The sequence below is a fragment of the Impatiens glandulifera genome, chromosome 5 (assembly GCF_907164915.1).
Source record: "Impatiens glandulifera chromosome 5, dImpGla2.1, whole genome shotgun sequence".
NCBI lineage: Eukaryota > Viridiplantae > Streptophyta > Magnoliopsida > Ericales > Balsaminaceae > Impatiens > Impatiens glandulifera.
In genome coordinates this window covers 52,968,552-52,992,420 of record NC_061866.1, presented here as the reverse complement: position 1 = coordinate 52,992,420, position 23,869 = coordinate 52,968,552, and the positions used below count along the sequence as shown (strand labels likewise).

The 23,869-nt window shown below is 32.7% G+C and overlaps 2 protein-coding genes across 4 annotated transcripts; one reads left to right on the top strand and one right to left on the bottom strand.

The window, feature by feature from the left end:
• Positions 1 to 223: 223 nt before the first annotated feature.
• Positions 224 to 11,344, top strand: LOC124937637 (putative callose synthase 8). The gene is given in 42 exon segments (XM_047477932.1): positions 224 to 609; positions 682 to 782; positions 881 to 1,002; positions 1,078 to 1,159; positions 1,250 to 1,360; positions 1,440 to 1,559; positions 1,638 to 1,730; positions 1,817 to 1,908; positions 1,993 to 2,119; positions 2,228 to 2,365; positions 2,434 to 2,510; positions 2,610 to 2,769; positions 2,910 to 2,969; positions 3,574 to 3,702; positions 3,787 to 3,904; positions 4,492 to 4,817; positions 4,929 to 4,981; positions 5,072 to 5,132; positions 5,293 to 5,374; positions 5,445 to 5,494; positions 5,634 to 5,720; positions 6,029 to 6,163; positions 6,244 to 6,347; positions 6,432 to 6,516; positions 6,602 to 6,762; positions 6,856 to 6,979; positions 7,050 to 7,144; positions 7,228 to 7,363; positions 7,515 to 7,666; positions 7,755 to 7,864; positions 7,941 to 8,057; positions 8,177 to 8,245; positions 8,350 to 8,518; positions 8,611 to 8,728; positions 8,883 to 9,002; positions 9,069 to 9,175; positions 9,249 to 9,332; positions 9,422 to 9,534; positions 9,612 to 9,841; positions 9,915 to 10,763; positions 10,839 to 11,024; positions 11,108 to 11,344. Coding segments are annotated over 42 exon segments (5,928 nt in total). The 5' UTR covers positions 224 to 371.
• Positions 11,345 to 11,367: 23 nt separating this feature from the next.
• LOC124937636 (C2 domain-containing protein At1g53590-like) lies at positions 11,368 to 17,581 on the bottom strand. Of its 3 annotated transcripts, none has more exons than XM_047477930.1 (13): positions 17,317 to 17,581; positions 17,030 to 17,223; positions 16,869 to 16,943; positions 16,033 to 16,176; positions 15,664 to 15,759; positions 15,443 to 15,574; positions 14,697 to 14,849; positions 14,568 to 14,609; positions 14,419 to 14,467; positions 13,705 to 13,797; positions 13,436 to 13,619; positions 12,686 to 12,809; positions 11,368 to 12,537 (listed from the first exon to the last, which is right to left on the bottom strand). In XM_047477930.1, the coding sequence occupies exons 2-13, from the start codon at positions 17,159 to 17,161 to the stop codon at positions 11,656 to 11,658; spliced, it is 2,106 nt and encodes a 701-aa protein (XP_047333886.1). In that variant the 5' UTR covers positions 17,162 to 17,223; positions 17,317 to 17,581; the 3' UTR covers positions 11,368 to 11,655. The 3 variants fall into 3 exon arrangements, with proteins under 3 accessions (XP_047333886.1, XP_047333884.1, XP_047333887.1); XM_047477928.1 differs by having other exon boundaries at positions 17,030 to 17,208; XM_047477931.1 differs by lacking the exon at positions 17,317 to 17,581 and having other exon boundaries at positions 17,030 to 17,266.
• Positions 17,582 to 23,869: the final 6,288 nt, after the last annotated feature.

Sequence of the window (23,869 nt, the reverse complement as noted above, 5' to 3'; positions counted from 1 at the left end):
TTTTATCAATTATTTAAAAAATATTCATAGTTGTAATCATTTCTAGGGTCATATTTGTATTTAATATAAAAAGAAAATAAAACTTTTGAATGCTTTTCATTTCTTCCGCCAATTACAGTTTTCTTCTTCCTTCTTCTCCAAGTCGATCTGAGAAAATAACCACCCGCCATGAAAAGCAAAAGTGAAAAAGCTCCACCGCCTCCCCTCTTTCTCTTTCCATCTCACCACAAAAAGCGTCTTCATAAAGCAGAAAAGGAAAAAAGAATGCAAGTTTCGTTAACATTTCAAACAATGGAGTTCTATATGATCCGTAAATCCCCCAATATATACTCCCGACTCATCGCACGTCGTTACTTTTCGAGCTCACTACAATGGCTTCCGGTGAAATTGTTCTTGCGGAGCCTAGTGGTGAAGGTACAAGTAGAAGATCATACATTAATACAAACCAGAAACCCTACACTAGAGCAATCACTTACGGAGAAGAACGTGATCAGGTTCCGGAGCCATTCGATAGTGAGAAGTTGCCTGTCACTTTGGCTCCGGAAATACAAAAGTTTCTTCGAGTTGCTAATTTGATTCATGTTGAAGAGCCTCGTGTTGCATATATATGTAAGTTCTTACGAATTTATTGTCATCTATGAAGAATTTCCACTCAAACTTGGATTTACCGTATATTTCCAGGCCGATTTCATGCTTTTGAAGTGGCTCATAACTTGGATCCGAGTTCAAGTGGTAGAGGAGTACGTCAGTTCAAAACTTCTCTTCTTCAGCGACTTGAACAGGTACTTCCTTCCTCTAGATTTTCAGTATTTTATTGTATAAATTTGGTTCCAAATTCCAAATTCCAAATTCATTCATGTTTGATTTCTGCATATAACAGGATGAAGTATTTACTATTGGAAGAAGGAAGGAAAGGACTGATATACGTGAACTTAAGCGCGTTTATTGTGAGTACAAGGAGTTCATCAACACTCATGGAAGAGAATATAACCTCGTAAATAGGTAGGTATATATATATATATCTATGGATTCTGAGTTTTGCTTTGAGGAAGATAAAACCTGAAATTATCTTCACAGAGAGAATTTAAACAAAGCACATGCGGTTGTCTCCGTTTTATTCCAAGTATTGGCTACTGTAAGCAAAGCAGCTGGTTCAAAGGTTCGATTCACCTTTAATTCCTTCATTTCTTTTCATTCTGAGAATATATGTAATCATACAATAGTTTTGACTTCTGTTTACTGATGACAGGCCATTGCTGATAGGGACGACATCAATTCAAAATCACCTTTTAATGTGCCTTATAACATACTTCCACTTGAACAAGGGAGTATTCAGCAAGCGATTATGCAATTTCCTGAGGTGTGAATACGAGATGAGATAGATTTTCAATAGAATAAATGGTTGTTGACAAACTCATGAAACAACTGTACTACTACAGATTAAAGCTTCGGTTGCTGCTGTTCGAAATGTTCGTGGTTTACCTTTCCTTGAAGATTTTCAGAAACGTTTGCCAAACTTGGATTTGTTTGATTGGCTTCAATTATGCTTTGGTTTCCAGGTTATTTTAGGCTTGTTTTGATATATTATGCAAATTTTTCTGGTATTGATGATTTGTTGTTGGCACAACTCCTTTCAGAGAGGAAATGTGACCAATCAAAAGGAACATCTAGTATTACTCCTCGCGAATGCCCACATCCGACGATGTCCCAAGACAGCTAATTTGTACAAGGTACAAATTTCTGTTACATTTATCCACCTTTTACTTTGGTTCCTCTATTCATTGTTATTAAATTCACAATTTTGTCTTGGTATTAGTTAGAAGATGCAGCTCTAGATGAATTGATGAAGAAATTTTTTAAGAACTATACATATTGGTGCAAGTTTTTGGGAAGAAGCCGCAACATCAGGTAAGATTCATAATCTAGATTATATTTGTTACTCTTTTTTTTTTATAAATTTTATTAGCTCAAGAATACAAAGTTCTTTTGCAGATTGCCATTTATAAAAGAGGACGCTCAACAATATAAAATTCTATATATAGGTCTTTATCTTCTCATATGGGGAGAGGCTGCTAATTTGCGTTTTATGCCAGAGTGTCTATGCTATATTTTTCACCATGTAAGTAATGAAAGAAATTTAATTAAATGTATCTCTTTCTGTCAGTTATCATCCAATTAAGAACATTGTAACTATTTTCCGTCCCTGTTGTCTGTTTTTATTGTTCAGATGGTATATGAATTGCACAGTATGTTAATTGGTGCTGTAGACATGACCACGGGGCAAAAGGCTGTGCCATCTTGTGGAGGAGAGCCAGAGGCTTTTCTTAACAATGTTGTATCTCCAATATACAAGGTCATTCGTAAGGTAACACGAAGCTCGCAATTTTTCTTTTCTTCCATCATTATATAATATCCTTTCCCTCATCACTGAAGGAGGCAAAGAAAAACAATAATGGAACAGCTGATCATTCAACATGGAGGAATTATGATGACCTGAATGAGTATTTCTGGTTGAGTTCACTTTCTAATCATTATTTTCATTTCATTAAATAAGTTTTATTTTTTTGGTTGCTAAGGCCTTCATAAATCTTTTATCCTTATGTCCATAGGTCTCCTGATTGTTTCGGAATAGGTTGGCCCATGCAGTTGAACCACAACTTCTTCTGTGTTCCATATTCGTCGACTGATGGGAAAAAACCCAATTCTCAGGGTGCCAGCAATACAGTCAGGGCGGAGAATAGAGAAGGAAGCAATGATGAAGAAATTGGGGTAGAATATTATTTGTTTCCTTTTTAAACGTCTTTTCCCAGCAATTTCAGATATACTTGTGAACCAATCCGTATATACTTGGCTGTTTTGTTACCGGAATTTGTCAATATTCGTCGATTGATAGGAAAACCAATTCTCAGGGTGCCAGCAATACGGTCAAGCAGGAGAATAGAGAAGGAAGCAATGATGAAGAAATTCAGGTAGAATATTTCTTCATTTCCTTGTTAAAGTCTGTTCCCAGCAATTTCAGATATGCCTGTTTTGTTATGGGAGTTTGTCAATGTGATATAAAAAAAAATCTACATTTAGGCTTTAAATTGTAATCACTAAAACAATTTGGACCACATTCTAAAACATTGGGACAAATTTTTAGACCCACTCTTCCTAATGTTCCTAAGTCCAAAAAAAAGCAAGGAAAATGTGATTTGTCTTAATTAAGCTCTTGTCATTACTCCAAAACCCCAAATCCTCTTATTAGTCTTAAGTAAGGGTAAAATGGCAAGAATGCAAATACGAAAAGTAGATAAAAAAGATGACAAAAAAATTATACTTAGTAAAGTTTCATCGAATTAAACTCGTACCAAATGCAAAAAAATCACTTTACACTTTTACTTTCACAATTTTTTAATTTCATCGTGACAAAATACGAGTTTCCAAATAGTGTACATTCCATAGTTAACTACTTTATGTCAACTGCTTAAAAATACAGAGATCAGAGTTTCGAATCTAGCTTTCTCTGTGAATGTTTTCTTCTTCTGTAAAGAACTTTTCACAATATCTCTTCCGCCCCTTTTGTGTATTCAGGTTACTACTACTGGTGAGAAGCTGGAGCCTACATGGTTGGGGAAGACAAATTTTGTAGAGCATCGGTCGTTCTGGCAGATTTTCAGGAATTTTGACAGAATGTGGTGTTTCTTTATCTTAGCACTCCAGGTATTTTTGGAAGTTGCCAAGTGGTTCTGAATATTGATAGTATATCTTTCTCTTTCTTATAATTTAAGACTAATTATTTTCCAGGCTATGATTATTTTGGCGTGTCATGAAGTAGAATCTCCATTGCAAATATTTGACTCAGAAATACTAGAGGATGTTATGAGCATCTTCATCACTTCTGCTGTCCTCAAGCTTATACAAGGTAATAAACACTTCTCCCCTTCCAATGTCAATAAGGTAACTTAATGCCTTTAGATTGTATTTGAAGATTACTGTCAAAATATTCAAACTAGGTTTATATTTATTTTATTTTATTCTCTAATTTATTTTTAAATATATTGGAATAAATTAATTGAGATCATTTAAGAATTCTAATTTACCCTAATTAAGAAAAATCATCCCTAAACTTGTATAAATAGGTATAACATATTATGAGAATAATGATCAAAATATATCTTCTCTCCAATTTGAAAATCCAGTCACATTTTTCGGTGCCATTGGTGGAAGCCTTCTAGTTCTATTATCTTAATATGTTCAGATTTTTTAATCCCTATTTATTCCTCCAAACAAAGCTAATCCACAATCAAGCTTTGTAGCATCTTATTTTAATTCTGTTTGTACCCCCTCCACCCCCATCATGCTTTGGTTAAATGTCTATTGATTCAAATTACATTGAACTTTTTCCAAAAAAGAACTAGTCAAACTAGAATTACAAATTATCTGAAAGGCAACAACAGTTTGTGCTAAAATGCACTAGGCTATATTATTTTCCTTTTGTGACTGTCTCAGCAATTCTGGATATAGCATTTACATGGAGAGCAAGAACAAGTATGGACTCGTCTCAGAAGCTAAAGCATGTCATGAAGGTGGTTATTGCCATTTTATGGAATATCATTCTTCCGGTGTACTATTCTAGATCGAGAGGGAAATATACTTGTTACTCAAAATCAGGGAGCTGGTTTGAAGAATGGTGTTATTCTTCCTACATGGTGGCCGTTTTATTTTACTTGATGACCAATGGAGTGGAAATGGTTCTGTTTTTTGTACCTGCAATTGGCAGATATGTTGAAACTTCAAATTGCCGAATGTTCACTATACTGTCTTGGTGGACACAAGTAAGACTGGTATTTATTGCGTATTGCTTCTTCTTCCGCAATTCTTTAGTACTCGGATTGTACTCATTTATTTTTCCCTCGCGGTTTAAGAATTACTTCCTTTTCATGCAGCCTAAGTTGTACATTGGACGTGGAATGCAAGAAAGTCATGTCTCTCTTGTGAAGTACTTTCCTTATTTTCCATAATTTATTATACCTTTTGTATTGGTGTATAATTGTTTACACCATAGATATGATACCCTTTTCTCCTGTAGGTATACATTTTTTTGGGTGCTGCTATTATTGAGCAAACTTTCATTCAGCTATAATTTTGAGGTAAGTAGGTTGTGGTACATTTCTTTTCAATGATTCCTCGTATAATTGTAAATTATTTGAAGCATTTTTTCATGTATTTGAAGATGAGAATTGTGGATTTTTTTGTGGACAAAAGGCTGGCTTAGATTGGTTAATAATTTAAGGTTTGCATGACATGCAGATAAAACCACTCATCAAGCCAACACGGCAAATTATGACAATTGGGGTCAAGAATTATGATTGGCACGAGCTCTTCCCAAGAGGTGATATCAGTATCTTAGATTGCTAATAGTTTCACTTCATATGTCTAACATGAATCTTTTACTGATTCAGTCAAGAGTAATGCTGGGGCAATTGTCGCTATTTGGGCTCCCGTAATTATAGTAAGTTTAAAAAAAATAATAATGACCATTTTTATTTATGTTATCATATTTAATAATTCTTGAATCTGAAATGGACTATTCAACAACTTCTGAGTGTGTGGTTCAAAATTTTCATTGTTTTTGTGTCCATTTCTTTCAGGTTTATTTTATGGACACACAAATTTGGTATTCAGTTTTTTGTTCCATATATGGTGGAGTATATGGAATCTTACATCATCTTGGTGAAGTAAGTTTTAATTTTTCTCTTGTTAATAATTGATAACACGATTTCAATAATACTTTATCACTATATCATTCCGCGGCAACAACTTATCAATAAATCTAAATAATTAATTTCTTATCTGAATTAAGTGTATTAGATAATTGTTATCTAAAATCACTTTAAGTAATTTCTGATATTAGTTACACATTTTATCAAATCAACCTACATATCAAATACTTTTTTATTTTTTTATAAGTGAGACGTTTTTTGTATCAAATACTTAATATTCAAATATTTTCATTTGGTTTATTCACTCCTAATTTTTGAGACAGATTCGGACACTGGGAATGTTAAGAAGCAGATTTCAGTCCTTGCCTCATGCCTTCAACAAGCATCTTATCCCATCTTCCACTAGTGGTGAAAAAGGTAAACTGAGAAAACACTTCTTTCAGAAACAGCTTGGAAAGGTATGACTAACATCATTAACATGCTAGGTTATGACTTTGTCTATGTGCTTGCACTATTGATTGACGTCATTGCATGACAGGAAGAGGAAGTCGAAAGAAATAATATTCAAGGTATTGTTAAATTCGTACTTGTTTGGAATCAAATAATTGGTAGCTTTCGAGAGGAAGACTTCATAAGCAACAGGTATTCATCATCGTTTTAATACTCGGCTACATTTTTCATCCAAGCTATGTCTCCACATTAAAAGAAAAATGTCAAATGGAACAGGGAGATGGATTTGATGAGAATGCCCATGTCGTCAGAGCTATTCTCTGGCCAGATCAGATGGCCTGTTTTCCTTCTAGCAAATAAGGTATGTTTTCTTACATTTATTTCCTTGTTATTGTGTTCAACTTTGGCTGGATCAAGCTTCATCTTTGATTTTCTCCTCGTTTCAGTTCTCAATTGCTATAAACATTGCAAGAGACTTTGTGGGGAAGGATACGGTACTCTATAAAAAAATTGCAAAAGATAGGAACATGTTTAGTGCGGTGAAGGAGTCCTATGATTCTCTTAAATATGTCCTTGAAAAACTTTTGGTGGGTGAACTAGAAATAAGGTAGTCATAACAAGAATATTCTTCAGTTGTTAATATGGTGACTGTTATATATGCCTTTTTAATTTTGAAATTGCTTCATGTATTGCTTTTCAGTATTATTTTTGGCATTTTTTTTGAACTTGAAGAGAGCATTAAGACATCGACACTTCTCGAAAATTTCAACATGAGAGAGCTTCCAACTTTACAAGCTAAATGCATTCATTTAGTTAAACTCCTGGTTAGTTTTCTACCTCTTATGTGATAGTTGCATGGTGAAGTGTTTTTTGCTGATGTTAGTCTCATTTAAGCTTGAGGGAAATAAAGATCATCATGGCAAAGTTGTCAGAGTGCTTCAGGATATGTTTGAGGTTGTGGCAAAAGATATGATGTTAAAGGGTTCCAGGTCAGCTGTGATTCAACATCTATTCTTTCCAAAACAACTCCATTATTCTTTCACTTCATGCAAAATTGTGTTTCCATATTCAGAACCCTTAATGCAGTTAGCTCCAATCAAATACCAGAGGAAGCTGAATTCTTCAGTATCGACATTGAACCACTATTATTTGCATCGAGGGATTCAATTCATTTTCCATTAGCAAACGAGGACTCTTTGACTGAGCAGGTATTTATTTATAATCAGCATGACTTCTCTTTCTTACTTGAGAATAGTAGTAACACAATAATTTATTAGAAACTAGAAAACATATCAACAATACTTTTAATAAAGATGGATGGTGGAGGTATTATAATTTTTTTGAATCTTAAAATTTCAGTTAAAGCGGTTCCTTTTATTGCTCACTATCAAAGATGAAGCAATGGACGTACCCTCAAACATAGATGCTCGAAGACGCATGTCATTCTTTGCTACCTCTCTTTTTATGGATATTCCCCGTGCTCCTAAAGTGCGTAGCATGTTATCGTTCAGGTGATGTGAATATTACTCCCCTTATTTTAGGCCTTATTCGATCTTGGATTATTTGAATATTGATCTAAGATATACCTACTTAATACAGTATTCTGACACCACATTACATGGAAGAAGTTAAATTTTCAAACAAGGAACTCCATTCAAGCCAAGGAGAAGATGTTTCCATCTGCTTCTACATGAAGAAGATATATCCAGGTTGTTGTGGGTTCACATTTCTCAGTTGTGTAGTTTGTAATCAAATAAACTCTTATTCTTCAAATTATTTCATTAGATGAGTGGAAGAACTTCTTGGAACGGTTTGGAATAAACAATTTGGATTATTCAAATGAGGAAGATGAAGATCTTAGAAATTGGGCTTCTTTCAGGGGCCAGACCCTTAGCAGAACAGGTAGTAGACATATATATATTTCCTTACTTCAAACCGTGCTATCAGGCATTGTATATATCATGCTATGTAAACCAGTTACCAGTATACCATTTATTCATCTCCATTGATATGTAGAACAGTTCGAGGAATGATGTACTACAGGGAAGCCTTAAAGTTACAAGCTTTCCTGGACATGGCTTCAGATGAAGGTGTGTAATGCATGTGTTTTTCAATGACTGATTACTTTAAAATATGAGATTTAAGAAGAAAAGAAAAAATGAAATCTTGAGATAGCCTAGTTATTTTTCTTCAGATTTTTGCCGAGGTTATGATGGCCTTGAAAAGGGAAATGATGCTCTATTGGCTCAACTAGATGCTATAGCAGACATGAAATTCTCTCACATAGTTTCTTGCCAAATTTATGGAAAACAGAAGGCTTGTGGAGATCCCCAAGCCCAGGACATTCTTGATTTAATGATAAGGTAAACCTTCTTTCACTACTGTTCTTCATTTTCTTTTGGTATTATTATGTTTAGCTATTAATTGACCATAGTTTTAAATTGCCTGTATAAAGGTACCCGTCTTTGCGTATTGCTTATGTTGAGGAGAAGGAGGAATTTATTGCATATAATAAAAGACCACGAAAGGTCTACTCATCTGTTTTAGTTAAAGCTGTGAATGGTCTCGACCAGGTAATCTCCTATTTATATGATAGCTACCATTAGGTGATAAGAATAATAATATCCTAATCGATTCAAATCACATAGGATTATCGTATCAGTATTATATAATGAGATACTGAACTATGATGTGGATTGCTTATTTGTCATTGTTACAACTTTACAGGAAATTTATCGAATAAAACTTCCTGGTTCACCAAACATTGGAGAGGGGAAACCTGAAAATCAGAATCATTCCATTATCTTCACACGTGGTGAAGCTCTCCAAGCAATTGACATGAACCAGGTATTTCTTTATTAATAGATAACATGAACCAGCAATTATCTCATATCGCCACCATTGTTACAACAGGATAACTATATGGAAGAGGCTTTCAAGATTCGAAATCTTTTACAAGAGTTCTTAAAGCCACGTGCTCCAACCATCATTGGTCTAAGAGAGCACATTTTCACTGGAAGGTATCAAATCCTTTTCATACGAGATTTAGAAAGAAAAGAAGAAGATAATAAAGTGTTTGGTTTTCTGTTGCAGTGTGTCATCTTTAGCATGGTTTATGTCATATCAGGAAGCCAGCTTCGCCACAATTGGCCAGAGACTTCTGGCTAATCCTCTTCGGTAATTAAGTCTGACTATTTTGAACCGAAACCCATGTTTACATATGAAATAGAAAATCTGAGAATCAAACATTTTATGTTAACAAACAGGGTCCGTTTTCATTATGGACATCCAGATTTATTCGACCGAATCTTCCACTTGACAAGAGGTGGTATAAGCAAAGCCTCAAAGACAATTAACTTGAGTGAGGATGTTTATGCAGGTGCACATTGGCTCTCTCCTCTTAATTATAGCTTCTTATTGCATTAAAGAATAATAATTAATCATATCTTTTTTCAGGATTTAATTCTACTTTGAGAAGGGGATGTATTACATTCCAGGAGTATATGCAAGTGGGCAAAGGTCGAGACGTGGGCTTAAATCAGATCTCGAAGTTCGAAGCCAAGGTGGCAAACGGTAACAGTGAACAAACTCTAAGTCGCGACATTTACAGGTTGGGACGTCGGTTTGATTTTTTCAGGATGCTTTCATGTTACTTCACAACCATCGGGTTTTACTTCAATAGCCTGGTAATTTTATTTTTTATTTATAACTTTTTTTCCTCAATCGATTGCAATTATAACTTTATATGATCCTCTGCAGTTATCCGTAATTGGAATATACGTATTTCTTTACGGTCAGCTATACCTTGTCCTGAGTGGATTAGAGAAAGCCTTCCTTCTGGAGGCTAGAGTGAAGAACATAAGATCCCTAGAAACAGCATTAGCTTCTCAGTCATTTATCCAGCTGGGACTCTTGACAGGTTTACCAATGGTGGTGGAAATTGGACTCGAAAGAGGATTTCTGACAGCCATTAAGGATTTCGTTCTTATGCAATTCCAACTGGCTGCTGTTTTCTTCACATTCTCACTCGGTACAAAAGCTCACTATTACGGACGAACAATTCTCCATGGAGGAGCTAAGTACAGGCCAACCGGACGTAAGGTTGTGGTATTTCACGCCAGCTTCACTGAGAACTACAGGTTATATTCAAGAAGCCACTTTGTGAAAGGATTCGAACTGCTTCTCCTATTAATAGTTTACGACCTGTTTAGGAGATCTTACCAGAACACAATGGCATATGTTTTAGTTACTTATGCGATTTGGTTCACTTCGTTGACGTGGCTGTTTGCTCCTTTTCTTTTTAACCCGTCTGGTTTTGACTGGAGCAAGATAGTTGATGACTGGAAGGATTGGAATAAATGGATTAAACAGCAGGGAGGAATCGGTATTCAAGAGGATAAGAGCTGGCAGTCTTGGTGGAATGTCGAGCAATCTCATCTTCGTTACTGTGGAATTGGTTCTCGGTTGATTGAACTACTTCTGTCTTTACGCTTTTTCATTTATCAGTATGGTTTGGTCTATCATCTCGATATTTCTGGGAAGAGCAAGAATTTTGTAGTGTACGTCCTCTCCTGGATAGTCATCATCGCGATTTTCCTATTGGTAAAGGTAAGATTTTTTTATACCCCCTTCATTTCTTTTTGGAATTCCTTTCCTTTAACGTGTTTGGAAACACGAAACCAGGTGGTCAATATAGGGAGAAATAGGCTGAGCGCTAATCATCAGCTCGCATTCAGGCTCTTCAAAGCGTTCATATTTATAGGCGTATTGACAACAATAATCACACTCTCGTTCATCTGCAAACTGTCAATGAAAGACCTGGTTGTCTGCTGTTTGGCATTTTTGCCAACTGCTTGGGGCATGATATTGGTAAAAAGCTAATTAAAAAGACTTTAGCTTCAATTAGTTGGGTTGTTCTTTTCTAACTCATTCTTTTTTTAATAATTTTTCAGGTAGCACAAGTTTTGAGACCATGGATAGAAGACACTGGATTATGGAAATTTACCAGTGTTTTTGCAAGGGCTTATGACTACGGAATGGGGGTTGTTCTTTTTGCACCAGTGGCTTGCTTGGCATGGCTTCCCACCGTTTCTGCCTTCCAGACTCGTTTTCTTTTCAACGAAGCTTTCAGCCGTAGGTTGCAGATTCAGCCCATTCTCGCCGGTAAAAAGAAGAAATAAACTGCCTAGGGTAGGATTGGGATATGTAAAGAAATAGGGAAATCTATTTGTATATTTATTAGGTACAAAGAAATACTCAAAATCTCCATCTATATATATTTGACAAATCATTTTGCATTTCCACATTTTCCAAAATCTAAGCAATACAAAGACACCAATTCAGCAGCATTTACAGAAATCATACTAGAAGACATAAAAGAAAGGAAAACACACAAGAGCAGGAAAAGTAGCGACGAGAATCATACCTTCAGTTGTTTGAATGAATCTGGAAACCTCAGAGATCGTCTTTGAATGTTTGTTGGCCCTTCCCAGAAAAGTCTTCAACTTGTCTCGGTAATTTCTTTAGATTTAAAAGAACTATTAGCAGGAGTAGGAGTAGGATTAGACACAACATGAAGAATCACCCCTTCATCTATTGGCATTAGAGTTTCTTCGACTGAAGAGTCTGAATCACCACCATCAACAGAGACCTCCCCCACTGCCTCACCATTGAGTTTCGAGCCTTTACGGGAAAGCACGTGTTTCAAACTGCGAGCAGCAGATTTTCCCGCATGTTTGATGATACCCTTCATGTTCTTCTCACGTTCCCCCTCTGGACTTGCTTTATCATCGGAGGAAGACACGGAAGGAGGAAGATCACTCTTGTCCACCACCAGCTTTAAATTAACATTCTTCCTGTTGACTGGTTTCAGATTCACATGTGGGGATGGAGGCACTACTTCATCGATGACACTAGAAGAATAATCTTTCTTAGTGTTACTCCTGTTAAATACTCCGCCTATTTTCTGAAGACCTCTCATAATTTTGTTCTTTGATTGTTCTTTGTTTCCTTCCATACTTTCATCTGTGCTGCTACCCTCACGTGGGGAACCCGACTGGAAACTTCCCATTTCATTACCTTCCACATTGGTTTGTGGGTCCAGATGACCACTCCTCCTTCCTTTCCGAGGCTCCCAAATTTGTGGAATTTCACTTCCTGGCTGATGCACCCATATGCCTGTCTCATCTTGTCCATCAATGTCAATCGGCTCAAATTTATCAGCCACTCTTGGTGACTTCTCAAATTTGTCAGCCACTCTTGGTGACTTCTCCGATGCTTTAGATGAGAATGAACTTTGTCGAGTTGTCTGATTTGGATCATTCGAGGAATTACCTTCATAATCCTCATTTAAGGTTTCATCCTCAAACAACTCCTCTTTCATCTGCACCAATATTGGATATTAACATGCTGTTACAGTGGTTAATCTTAATTTCAAACAATCTGTTATAGAAGATTAATTTCTTTTTGGAGAGAGGGGAAGAAAGGTGCATCATCTTGGTGGATCTAAGCAATGCATTACAGAATTTTACCTTGTTCTGGCTTTCGATAACAGTAATAGCAAGATGCAATCTCCCCATTTTGATGTTCTGAAGAGGTAACCACATGTCATTTCTCTGCCCACCCCTAAATTCCGTAATGTTCACAGAGCAGTCACTGTGAGGAAGAATTGATGTTAGGAAAAAAACAGCAGAAGAATGGCATTCCAAGAATGAGACATGTACTTGTGAATCTGCAAGGAAATTGTCTTTCTTTCTTTCTTTCTTTGCAAAGAGGGTCAACATTGTTTTAAAAAGTTTGTGAATCTGCAGGGCAATTGTCTCATTAAACTTGGAGTTGTATTAAATGGGAGAGATATATTTCCAAATAAAAAATAAAAGCACTAAGTCCTAGGTGGGATGGAATGTTTCATTTTCTTTGAGAGAAATCTTCAATATGTGGTTCTCACTTGCCACCACAAATATGAAAGAAAAATTAGAGACATTTTGTGGCATTTTGGCTTTAAATAAATGATATATCAATTTGAAGGAGGGAAAAAGAGATATGCTGTCTAGAAACTTTAGTATTGAAGCATTTTTTTTATAGTTTTACTCCTACATTAAGCATGTTGGTTTGGAACTATGAAGTGATTCTCATTCCCCCTTTCCATTTTATGTTTTAATTTTGTTTCTTTTTCTAGCTTGTATTATTGAAATTGCAATTCACTAATTTTTATTTAAAATAAGCATTATTTAAAAAATAAAAAATAAAAGGCAGAGATCATATGGGTTATGAATCGTTACCCAAGGATATCATCAACAAAATGGTCTTTATCACGGACTTCAATGGATAAGGTATTTGGAGACTCCCATGTAAATATGGGGATCTTAAATTCCTCATGCCACTTTGGAGACAGTGTTTTCTTGTGTGTCTTAGTCCTGAATCTGTATGGACCAAGTTGCCCTTTCACATAAGGATCAGCCAATCCTGAAAGGCGGATCCATTTGGTACTCAGCTATTTAGAATGTTTAGCTGTGGTAGGTAACTATGAAATAATGAAGTGCAGTCTTACCATTTAAATCTGAAGGCTTCATATCTGCTGCTTCAATAACTTCTACCAAGGCATAAGCCAGAGGCTCCTTCTCATTCACAGAGAACCAAGGTTCTGTGAAAATCAAATAAGAAAATCACATTTTTTCGTTATTAGGAACCTTTCGGGTTTAGAAGTTTTTTATACAAACATCAAAACATCAGAACCACAGAAAAAGTGCAAACAGTCCATTCAGTACATCACACACATCCACTTTGAAGTAAATCAATGACATGAGAGTCAGTTTCATTTAGAGAAAGAAATACAATCAATTGCATTATGAGAGGACTGATGTTCAATAGACACATAGCTTGAAGCCAAAAAGAAACAAGTAGCTGATAGTATGACACCCTCTGTTTCTCAAACTAATGTACATCATTAACCAAAAGGGAAGATGCAACATAAAATAATCATCACATTATACATGTCTAACTACCTTCTCCCCCAGTAGAGTGTAAAGTCAATTATCTTATTTCTTTTGTTGAACTTAAGTCTTAGGTACTATGTGGACTATGTCTACTAGAAGCACAACCAAAGAGAAAGCAATGTAAACATATAAAGAAACATAAACTCAAGGTTAATAGATCCCCTAATTGAACAAGGTTCTGTAAGAAGAATGTTTTTAGGAAAAATTTCATAATAAGCAGAGATTGTAGTTGTATACGGGCAGAGGTTTTTTCCTCTATAAATAATTACCTTCTTGTGGGGAAACGAATTTCTCCATGTCAACTACCAGCATATTAGGCTGCAAAATTATAACTACTAATAATCAGAAAATAATGATATATGAGTACTTCTTTGAGTGGATAAAGTACAATAGAAGTGTCTGTAGGCAAAAAGGTCACCTCCACTAGTGTCTGTTCGAATGCAAGGGCCAGAAGATTGTCCTAATCAATGAAAGGAAAACAGTTAATATATTTTCTGTCAGAATGAGATGTTAGTAAATATTGCCCCTGCAGTATAAGACAAACTACCAGCCATCCAGCAATGCCTGGAACTTCAGTAACATCAAGTCCGTGAGAGAAAAGTGGCTTCACCGTCATTTGAAAATATGGAGGTTCAACGAAGCACAGCCGCAAACGGCCCAGAAATGGCCAATGGCGGAGGAACTTAACCCCTAACATTACCTGGAGAATATTCACAACTAGAGTATTTCAATATTAATGTTTTGGGATGTACAGTGAACTGGCAGTTCAGTATATCATGAAAGAGATTAGGAAGGGATAATATAGTCACCAAAATGGTAACAATGCAATGTCCCACACAGTAAAAAGGATACAATTTTCAAATCATAGTTTCTTCTCAACGATAGCATCTGATTCCATATAAGATGCTTCAACCTTTGTCTATAAACAATGATTGCTTCAGTTGTTATTGGAATTCCCGATAAGACAGATATGGTTGCGTTACAATATGTTACATGAGAGTGTAATATAAGAAGGGAAGGAAGACAGATATGGTTGTGTTGTGTTCTTTTTAATAAAAAGTTGTCCCTTTTAAAAGAAAAATAAGGGAAAGAACAGGTTAATTTTTTCCTGATTTTTGGCATTTTTTCTTGTGAAAGTAGAGTAAAAGAAGTGTATTGTCTTTATATAGCATATAATCCTGAGCAGTTTTTAGCATAATGGTGTGTTGAACCAACTATAGCAAGATGTAAAAGTTCTCTTAAAATTGAATGTAAAAAGCATAATAAACAACTGTCGTACATAATGTTACCTACTTTGCCTTCAATATGCATCCCTGTCAGATGCAACTTTGCCACCATTCCGAAGCCCAGTCTTTTCCTCAATTTCACAGCGAGGATTCCACTCATATCATCAGCAGTCAAAAAATTCATCCCCAACTCCAAGACCTACAAATGTTCAATGACCCATATAGCATAAAGGAATTTGGATTGTTTCTATAACAATGCATGGCGGTTCCATGATATTATATCCATACCAAGTGGTCATCACCAGTTGATTGACGAAGAACCCTCATTTCAGTGAATACTGGTGGTGATCTTCCCATATAGAGAGATTGGACTGCAGCTTCCTTCTGCATGTTTGTAGAAACAACATAACACAGTATCTGTCATTAGTTTTATTCAACACTTTATGTATATGAGAGGCAAAGGTTGCCTTCAACAATTATCAGATCCATAAGTCGCATAAGTGTACAATGAAAAACATATACAAAATAATGCCCCAGTATCCAATACTGTTTCCTTAGTTAAATTAAAATTGGAAGGCAAATATTGAGCAATGAGATCACATAGGGAACTGTAGAAAGCCGTTTGCTGTGTGAAAAGATAAAAAGGTGGATCCCTACCGCAGTCCATGGTTTATATTTCTGCAGGAACCAAGGTACTATGGGTAAAAGAATTTTCTGTGAAACAATCTGCTCCATACAAACTGTCCACATCTTTTCAACTGCATAATTCAACCACCGCACAGTTTCAGAATCACAAAGTACCTACAAAAGAATCACTCAGTCCAACTTCTGCATTTTCCCATTCTATCAATAATTATGAAACACCAAGAGAAACTAATGGATCAAGCATCCATAGTCATCAATAACAAAACCAATTCAATAATTCAGTTTTTGCATACAATAGAAAAAAGAAACTCAGAAAGATTACAACACCAGCTTAAATTATCCATTCAATATATACAGTAGACTACAATTGTAGAGAATAAATCAGGGCTCATTAATGGCCCACTGATTGCTTTTTAGTCTCTATCTTTCTGTACCTTTTTGGTTTTCCTTTGAATCTTTGCCATTTTGAGTTAGGGGTATGTCCTATCCTTTTTGTAGTGAAAAGTATATGTCTAGGGAGTCAGCTCTGATGCATGTTTTCGTTTATTTTGGGTGACATAAGTATTGGCTTATTCACTATGTGAAATCAAAATCGGGGCTATTCAGGACTCATTTGATTGAATCTACTTGTTCAAAAACAATAGAGGATAATGTAACACAAATAAATAGCAGTATTTCATCTTCGATGAAGAGTTAAAATGTCGGTTTACACAACACCTCAAACTCTCCAAAATGCAGACCATGGTAGCAGTAATTATATCTGGAGAACCTCTTATATCTTGAAGGCAAAATAAAACTAACAAATAATATGATAAATTAACTAAAACAAAGAAACCATCACAGTTTACCCGTCTTTGATTATTTTGTCTCCGTTCATCGAACTGCAGCTTCTTCTTCAATCTCATTAAGTACCTATCATGAACCTTAAGAACAAAAAGGAAAAGCGTCAGCAAACGTAAGTTAAACTGTAAGGATCCCGATAATAAGATCTCAGTTCCGAAACTCTCACCAGATAGAGATAGATGAAGGATAGAAGATAAGCAATTGAGTTGCAGCGGTCGAACAGAGTTAGCCACCAGAGTAGAAGAAGTACAAGCGCAACATGATGCAAAATCGTAACCTCAGTAATATCCATACTCATTATCCGTTAACTTTTTTCTAATCTCTTTTCCTCTATTGAACGACGACCTAGGTATCATTCAACTAACATGAATACGTGCAGAACCTCGTAATCACTACCGATCCAAACGAACAAACAGCAGAAAATGAATTTAATATACAGAAGATCAAATCTACCTTCCACAGTTCCACCTGGTTGATTTAGAAGCTTACGAGTACACAAGTAGATGATAATACCTAATTCACCAGTGCAAATTGTATCCAAGAATCATCATACTACAGTTTCCTGATGAGCAATACAATCGAGAAATCTGATATATACATATACATTCACTTGATTCCTTCTCTTTTTCTCTATCTACGATTGAAAATTGAAAAAGTTCTTGAGAATTGAAGCGGTTATTTGCAGAAATGAAATTATCAAAACGCGGGCAAACCGTATGTCTTACCGGCGAAATCAAAAGGGAGGAGAGAGAAAGAAGAAGGCTGACTTGTAGCTGAGAATTATTATTATTCAAAACTTGAAAGTGGTTCAGTTGGGAATATTAAGTCTTGTTTGATTTAAATAAATTTTATTTTGATTTCGTAAACTAAATAACTGATCTTAAGTTGGAAAAAAACAAAAAAAAAAAATATTATCGCTACTTTCTTCAATAATTGGATTTGGTAAATTTCCTACTATATAACCAATCCATGATCTAGACGTTATAATAATTGATTTAAAATCATTTATAATTTTAAGTGAAGATTATTTAAGATATATTCGATTATTTCTAAAAATGTTATAACTTAAACTAATGTAAATAATAAATTTAGATAAAAAAAAAAAAAAAGTTAGATGAGTGTGATAAAGTGAAATAGAAGCATTAAATTCGAACTATCAACCAAACATTAAAATTAAATTTCTTTAAGTTTAAATTAAATACATATCGGTCATTATTTCTATCTTTTCTTATACACGTGTACTCAATCTTGGGCTATCTCCTTATAATAAAAAATTAGATTTGTCATTCCCGCAAAATCTTTATTAATGTATTATTTGTCAATTTAATTTTAAAATTTTATATAGAATGAGTTATATAATTTAATTTAATAAGACACTAAGTCGTTAAGAATTTGTTTTTTTTTTTTTAATTTGGAGAGAAAAAAATAATAATGATGGATGATAAAATAAAGAGGTCAAGATTATTTTGATAAATTTTTTTATAAAGTATCATTATATAATAAAAAAATAATATTATAATTAATAAATTGAGTGTTGAGATAAACTAGAGAAAGTTAAAAGATGTTGAATGATATATCATTTTAAAGATTTTTAAAATTATATTTTTACTAGTTTTAAGAAAGGATGATAGATGATTTATTATATAAGATTTAATTAAAAAAATATAAAAAATAATAAAAAAATAATAACAATTTGGGATTTTGCTGTTAAAATAAATAGATTGGTTAAAGATAAATAATATTTCACTTTTTATCTCTCGATAAACCCTAGCTTTATTGTAATTTAATAAGTAGATAATAAGAAAATGACTTTAATTATGATTTTGTTATCAAAAGGCATGGGAAAAAGATAATACAATAAAAAAGCATTAATGATTAGTTATCATTCTGACCGACAGTTGGTGTGGCTGTGGGCCTATGGATATCATCCTTATCTGTAGTCAGCTTGTTTGATATTGGGCTTTAAGATATTCATGGATTTTTTTTAAATAAATTATTAAAATATTTTTTATATTTTAAATTTAAATTTAACAAAGTATTAATATTTAATGAATTATGTAATTTGAAGGTTATATGATAAAAAATTATTTTTAGAAAAAATTTAAAATAATTTAGAAAACACAAAATCAACCAATTCTTTGAGACTGTGTGATGTAGGATTATTTGAAAATAATTTGTTTGTGTTATTATATATATATATATATATATATATATAATAAAAAAAGGATTACATTTGATTATTTATGTTAAACTATTAATATATTTATTTTATTTTATATTTTAAAATACTACAAATAATATAATAAAAATAAAGCTCTTATGCAACTTTGTTAAAATATATAGACATAATTTGCACAGTAATTTATTTTAAATGGTAAAAAAAATTAAATCCAAAAAAATCCGGATCAAACAAGCTCAGGTGTCTTGTGTTTGAAGTTATAAACGTTTCTTTTGATTTTTTTAATGTTTTGATTTATGATGAAATAAGTTTGATTTAAACTGGTGACAATCATTTTTACAATTTGGTTCAAATTAGTTTTTTTTTGGACCAAATGTGGTTAGGAATAATAAAAACTTAACATAAAAAAACTAACAAAATGAATCAATAAATACAAGAGAAAATGTAGTTAATTAATCAGCATTTTTTATTTTTTATATTTTGTGTGGTTGAGGTTGTTATTTGTCAAATATGATATATATTAAAGATAATAAAATTAAAATAATAGTTCATAGTTGATAAAAGATATTAACAAAATGTATCAAAATTCTTAAAAAAAAAACAAACCTAAAAAGAATAGATCGGGTAAGTGAGAAATAAAATAATTTAATAAGAATTCTCAAATATTTTAGTTGTATAAATGTCGTGTCTCAATTTTTTTTTATTTCTCTTACATTCTATCCCTCGAGTTATCTTAATTCAGTTCGATTGTCGAAAAAAAAAAATGTGGTTAGTGAGAGAAGTAGACTTTAAATTTGTTGAAAGTTAAACTTATTCAAAGTTATCGGTGAATCAATTTCTTTCCATTTCATTGTAATCCAATGTGACGTGTACAGAGGAAATCAGAGCATTGCCGATGAGAAGTATTTCTCTCGTCTTTCAATAATTTCCCAAATATTTTTGATAAAATCACAATCGAGAATAGCGAGAATAGCGTGTTTAGTTGTTTAATGTGATTTTTTACATTGATTGCACATAATGTGAGTGGTAACATTTTGTTTGAAATATTCATTTTTATGTCACTACTTCATTTAAGGATTCTCCACCTAACATTTTTTATTTTTGGTGAACACTTAAGGTTCCAAATATCAAAATCATTTTACAAATTATTCTCATGGTTGATCTGAGTTTGAGTTAGATAATTAAAATTAACATTATATTTTCCATCATTAGACCAAGACTAAACTTAAATGTCATCGTCCTCTACACCCGCTAAAGGGATCGACAAAATTTCAGACATTTGAGGAAAATTACATGAAAGGTTTAATTTGATACATGATGGATCCATTTATGTTTCAAAATTTTAATTATCTTACCCGATAAAATTTGTCATCTCATATTATCATCAAGGAGGTGTCCAAGATAATACTTTTTCAAGTCCATGATAAATTATCCTTCTCTTTAAAATTTCAAAATAATGAGTTTGAAAAGTATATAGCCATATAGGTTTTTGTCACAAAAAAAAGTCTTGTACTAATCTCCAAATTTAGTATGAGTTTGAAAAGTATATAGCTGTAAGGTTTTTGTCCAAAAAGTCTTAATTGTGTACTAATCTCCAAGTTTATTATAAGTTTGAAAAGTATATAACTTTATAGGTTTTTGTCCAAAAAGAGTCTTAATTATGTGCTAATCTTCAAGTTTATTATGAGTTTGAAAAGTATATAGCTTTAGAAGGCTTTTGTCCAAAAAAAGTCTTAATTGTGTGTTAATCTTCAAGTTTATTATGAGTTTGAAAAGTATATAGCCTTACAGGTTTTTTTTTTAAAAAAAAGTCTTAATTGTGTACTAATCTTCAAGCTAATTTGATAAAAAAAAATAACTCGAAATATTGTATTGAATAGTTATTTATGGTTATATAGATTATGTCTATTATATATATATTATAATTGACATATAAAGAAGCTAAATAATATCATATTGATATTATCATAATTTATAATATTATGATAATATTTTACAAATATATTATATTATATACTTTAACATCCTCACTCAAACTCATGATGCAACAACATAAACATAGAGAGTTTGATAGTCAGAAAACGAAAGTGCGAATAATAAGAAGTTACATGTCATTCTTAATCTTCCTCTCTTCCTTCTCTTCTCTCTTCTGTCAATCCATTGATCATTCACCAAAAAAAAAGCTCTTCTTCAATTCAGACCGGCCAAAATTAACAACCAAACCAAAATCAATCAAACCAAATTTCACAAACTCCTCCAAAAACCAAACTAAAATCAACAACCCACAACAACCAAACTAAACAAAAACTAATCATATCAAAGTTTACAAACTTAGGGAAAACCCAAACCAAATTCAACTCCCTATTCTCAACAACAACCAAAACCAATCAAATCAAGTTTCACAAATATAGGGAAACACCAAACCAAATTCAACTCCCTATACTCAACAAAACAAATAAAACCAATCAAACCAAGCTTCAAAAACTCACTTCCGATTTCCTCTCCTCCAAAACTAATAATAAAATCAACAATCTTCTAAACCAGCTAATTCAATCAAATCAACTTTCGATCCGTCCAAGTTACCCTCCTCACTTAAGAACAAAACAACTAAACTCATTTCTACAAAGCTACCAAAATCCCCAATCCAACTAGACGAAAACAAATCCACTCAAATTAAATCCAAAACCCCAGATAAGCTTCTTAGGACCACCGACAAAAAATAATATTAAGAATAAATGATTAGAGCGTTTCATCAATAGCTTGGTAACCATTGATGGAGGCAACGGAAGACTATCATTTGATTGACTCAAGACCGATAACAAAGCTCTGATACCATATTAGAATAAAGTGAGAAATATTGTATTGAATTGTTATTTATGGTTACATAGATTATATCTATTATATAGACATTATAATTGACATATAAAGAAACTAAATAATATAATATTGATATTATCACAATTTATAATATTGTGATAATATCTTACAAATATATTATATTATTCATGATTTTAAAATTCGTATTTTTTTTTTATTTTCATAATCTAAAATTTATGGTGTAAATAAAAGGTCATTATGAAATATTGATTTCACTTAGCTTGTGAAAGCTTTAATAGATTTCTTCAAAGTTAATCATTATCTCAAATTATTCAATTAAAGAAATTAATGGTGTTGTGTCCTTCCACTTAATTAACCAATAGTTCGGATGATTAGTGCATAATCATGTTTTATTTTTAAAAAATTTGAAACTTTTAAAAATGGAATAATTTACTTTTTACTTGTAATTATTTTATTTAGTTTTTTAAATATCAATCAATTAACTAATTTCTGAAAAAGCTAGTAAAAGAACACATTCTCATTTTAGACCGATCTTTTCATTCAACTATTTAAAGAGTGCATGAACTTTTAAATTTTTATTATCTATTTTGCAGACATATTCAACTTTAAGTCCTTTAACACTATATAGAGTATTTATGTATAGAGATCAAATATCTTAAATTCGAATTTATTAAAAACGTTTTAAATATGTAATTTGCACTAACTTTCTAAATTACAAAATAAAAAACGTTTTAGAACTATTTAATTTTTAAAGTTGGAAATTGGGAGAAGTTTTCTCATTGATATAAATAAAACTGTACAATTGGAATGTTTAAAAAGTTGAAGGGCAAACATATTAATTTTATTATAATTTGGCTTATATTAGGATGGTCCCCATCATACATTTGATAGAGTTAACATGGTGCTTAGTGTAAAACCAAGTAATTAAATGTAGGGAATCTCTAAAATTAAGAAAACTATTTTATATAATTGCATTTAGGTGTAAGATGATAAGGTAGACTTTCTTATTAAAATGATAGTGGAAGTTTTTAATGATGTAATAATAGAAAGACAAACTAAGACACCTAGCCTTGGTTCTAGTAACTTGGAGATTGGAATCAAATTCAACCTGTCATAATATTTTATTTTTCTTTAACATTTTACTTGTGAAAAAACAAAAACCTAGAAAATTGATATAGATCATTACAAATTAAGTTATAACATCCATTGTTATAAGTTTATTGAAATAAACACACACAAAAATTAAAGCATTTATAATTTATGTAATGGTTCATTGTTTTTAATTAGAATCAAAGTGAATGTGATATCCCTAACTCTCAATGATTTTGGTTGGAGTTTGTTATCGTTCACCTATTTAAATTAGTTGAGTGTTTGCCGAGTATATGTTTAACCCGCGGAGATTAGTCGAATTTCGAAAAAATATCAAAACTAACATTGTAAAAAAAAAAAAAATATTCTTTATAGCCATTGAGCCAAACAATTTTTTTGTAAAAATAGTTTTATTAATATTGAAACTTTTAGAAAAAGAAGAAAAATGGGCATTACTTCCCGATGATTTGATGAAGAGTCAAAGTGACAAAATTTCTTATTTTTAATTCACATTAAGAACTTAATAAATTGATACAAACTTCATAGTGGGGTTGTACTATCCTCCTAAATTAAAGAAAAAAACATGATTTTGGGCATATACATAATTTATCTTTTTTTGTTGGAGGGCATTTTGCACCAAATTTTTTACTTCAAGGACTTGTTTATATTTTAAATAAATGCCTCCAAATTTCGGACCAAAAAAATGTACATGGATTATAAATTAATCTTTCTCTCAAACCACAGATAGATCTAGATTAAAGAAAAACATCAATAATTCTCAATATAAAACAAAATATATACAAATATTAACAGGCTTAACAAAATGTCAAATTAGAGAGTCCCCAATCATACGTGTGAATCAACCTTATTGCAAAGATTATTTTTATTATTATTATATAT

Coding starts and splice junctions, on each gene's coding strand:
- LOC124937636 (XM_047477930.1), bottom strand. CDS start 17,161: ATGAGTATGGATATTACTGAGGTTACGATTTTGCATCATGTTGCGCTT. Junction 14,850..15,442: donor GGATGCATATTGAAGGCAAA/GTAGGTAACATT, acceptor AATATTCTCCAG/GTAATGTTAGGGGTTAAGTT. Junction 12,538..12,685: donor TTATCGAAAGCCAGAACAAG/GTAAAATTCTGT, acceptor ATATTGGTGCAG/ATGAAAGAGGAGTTGTTTGA.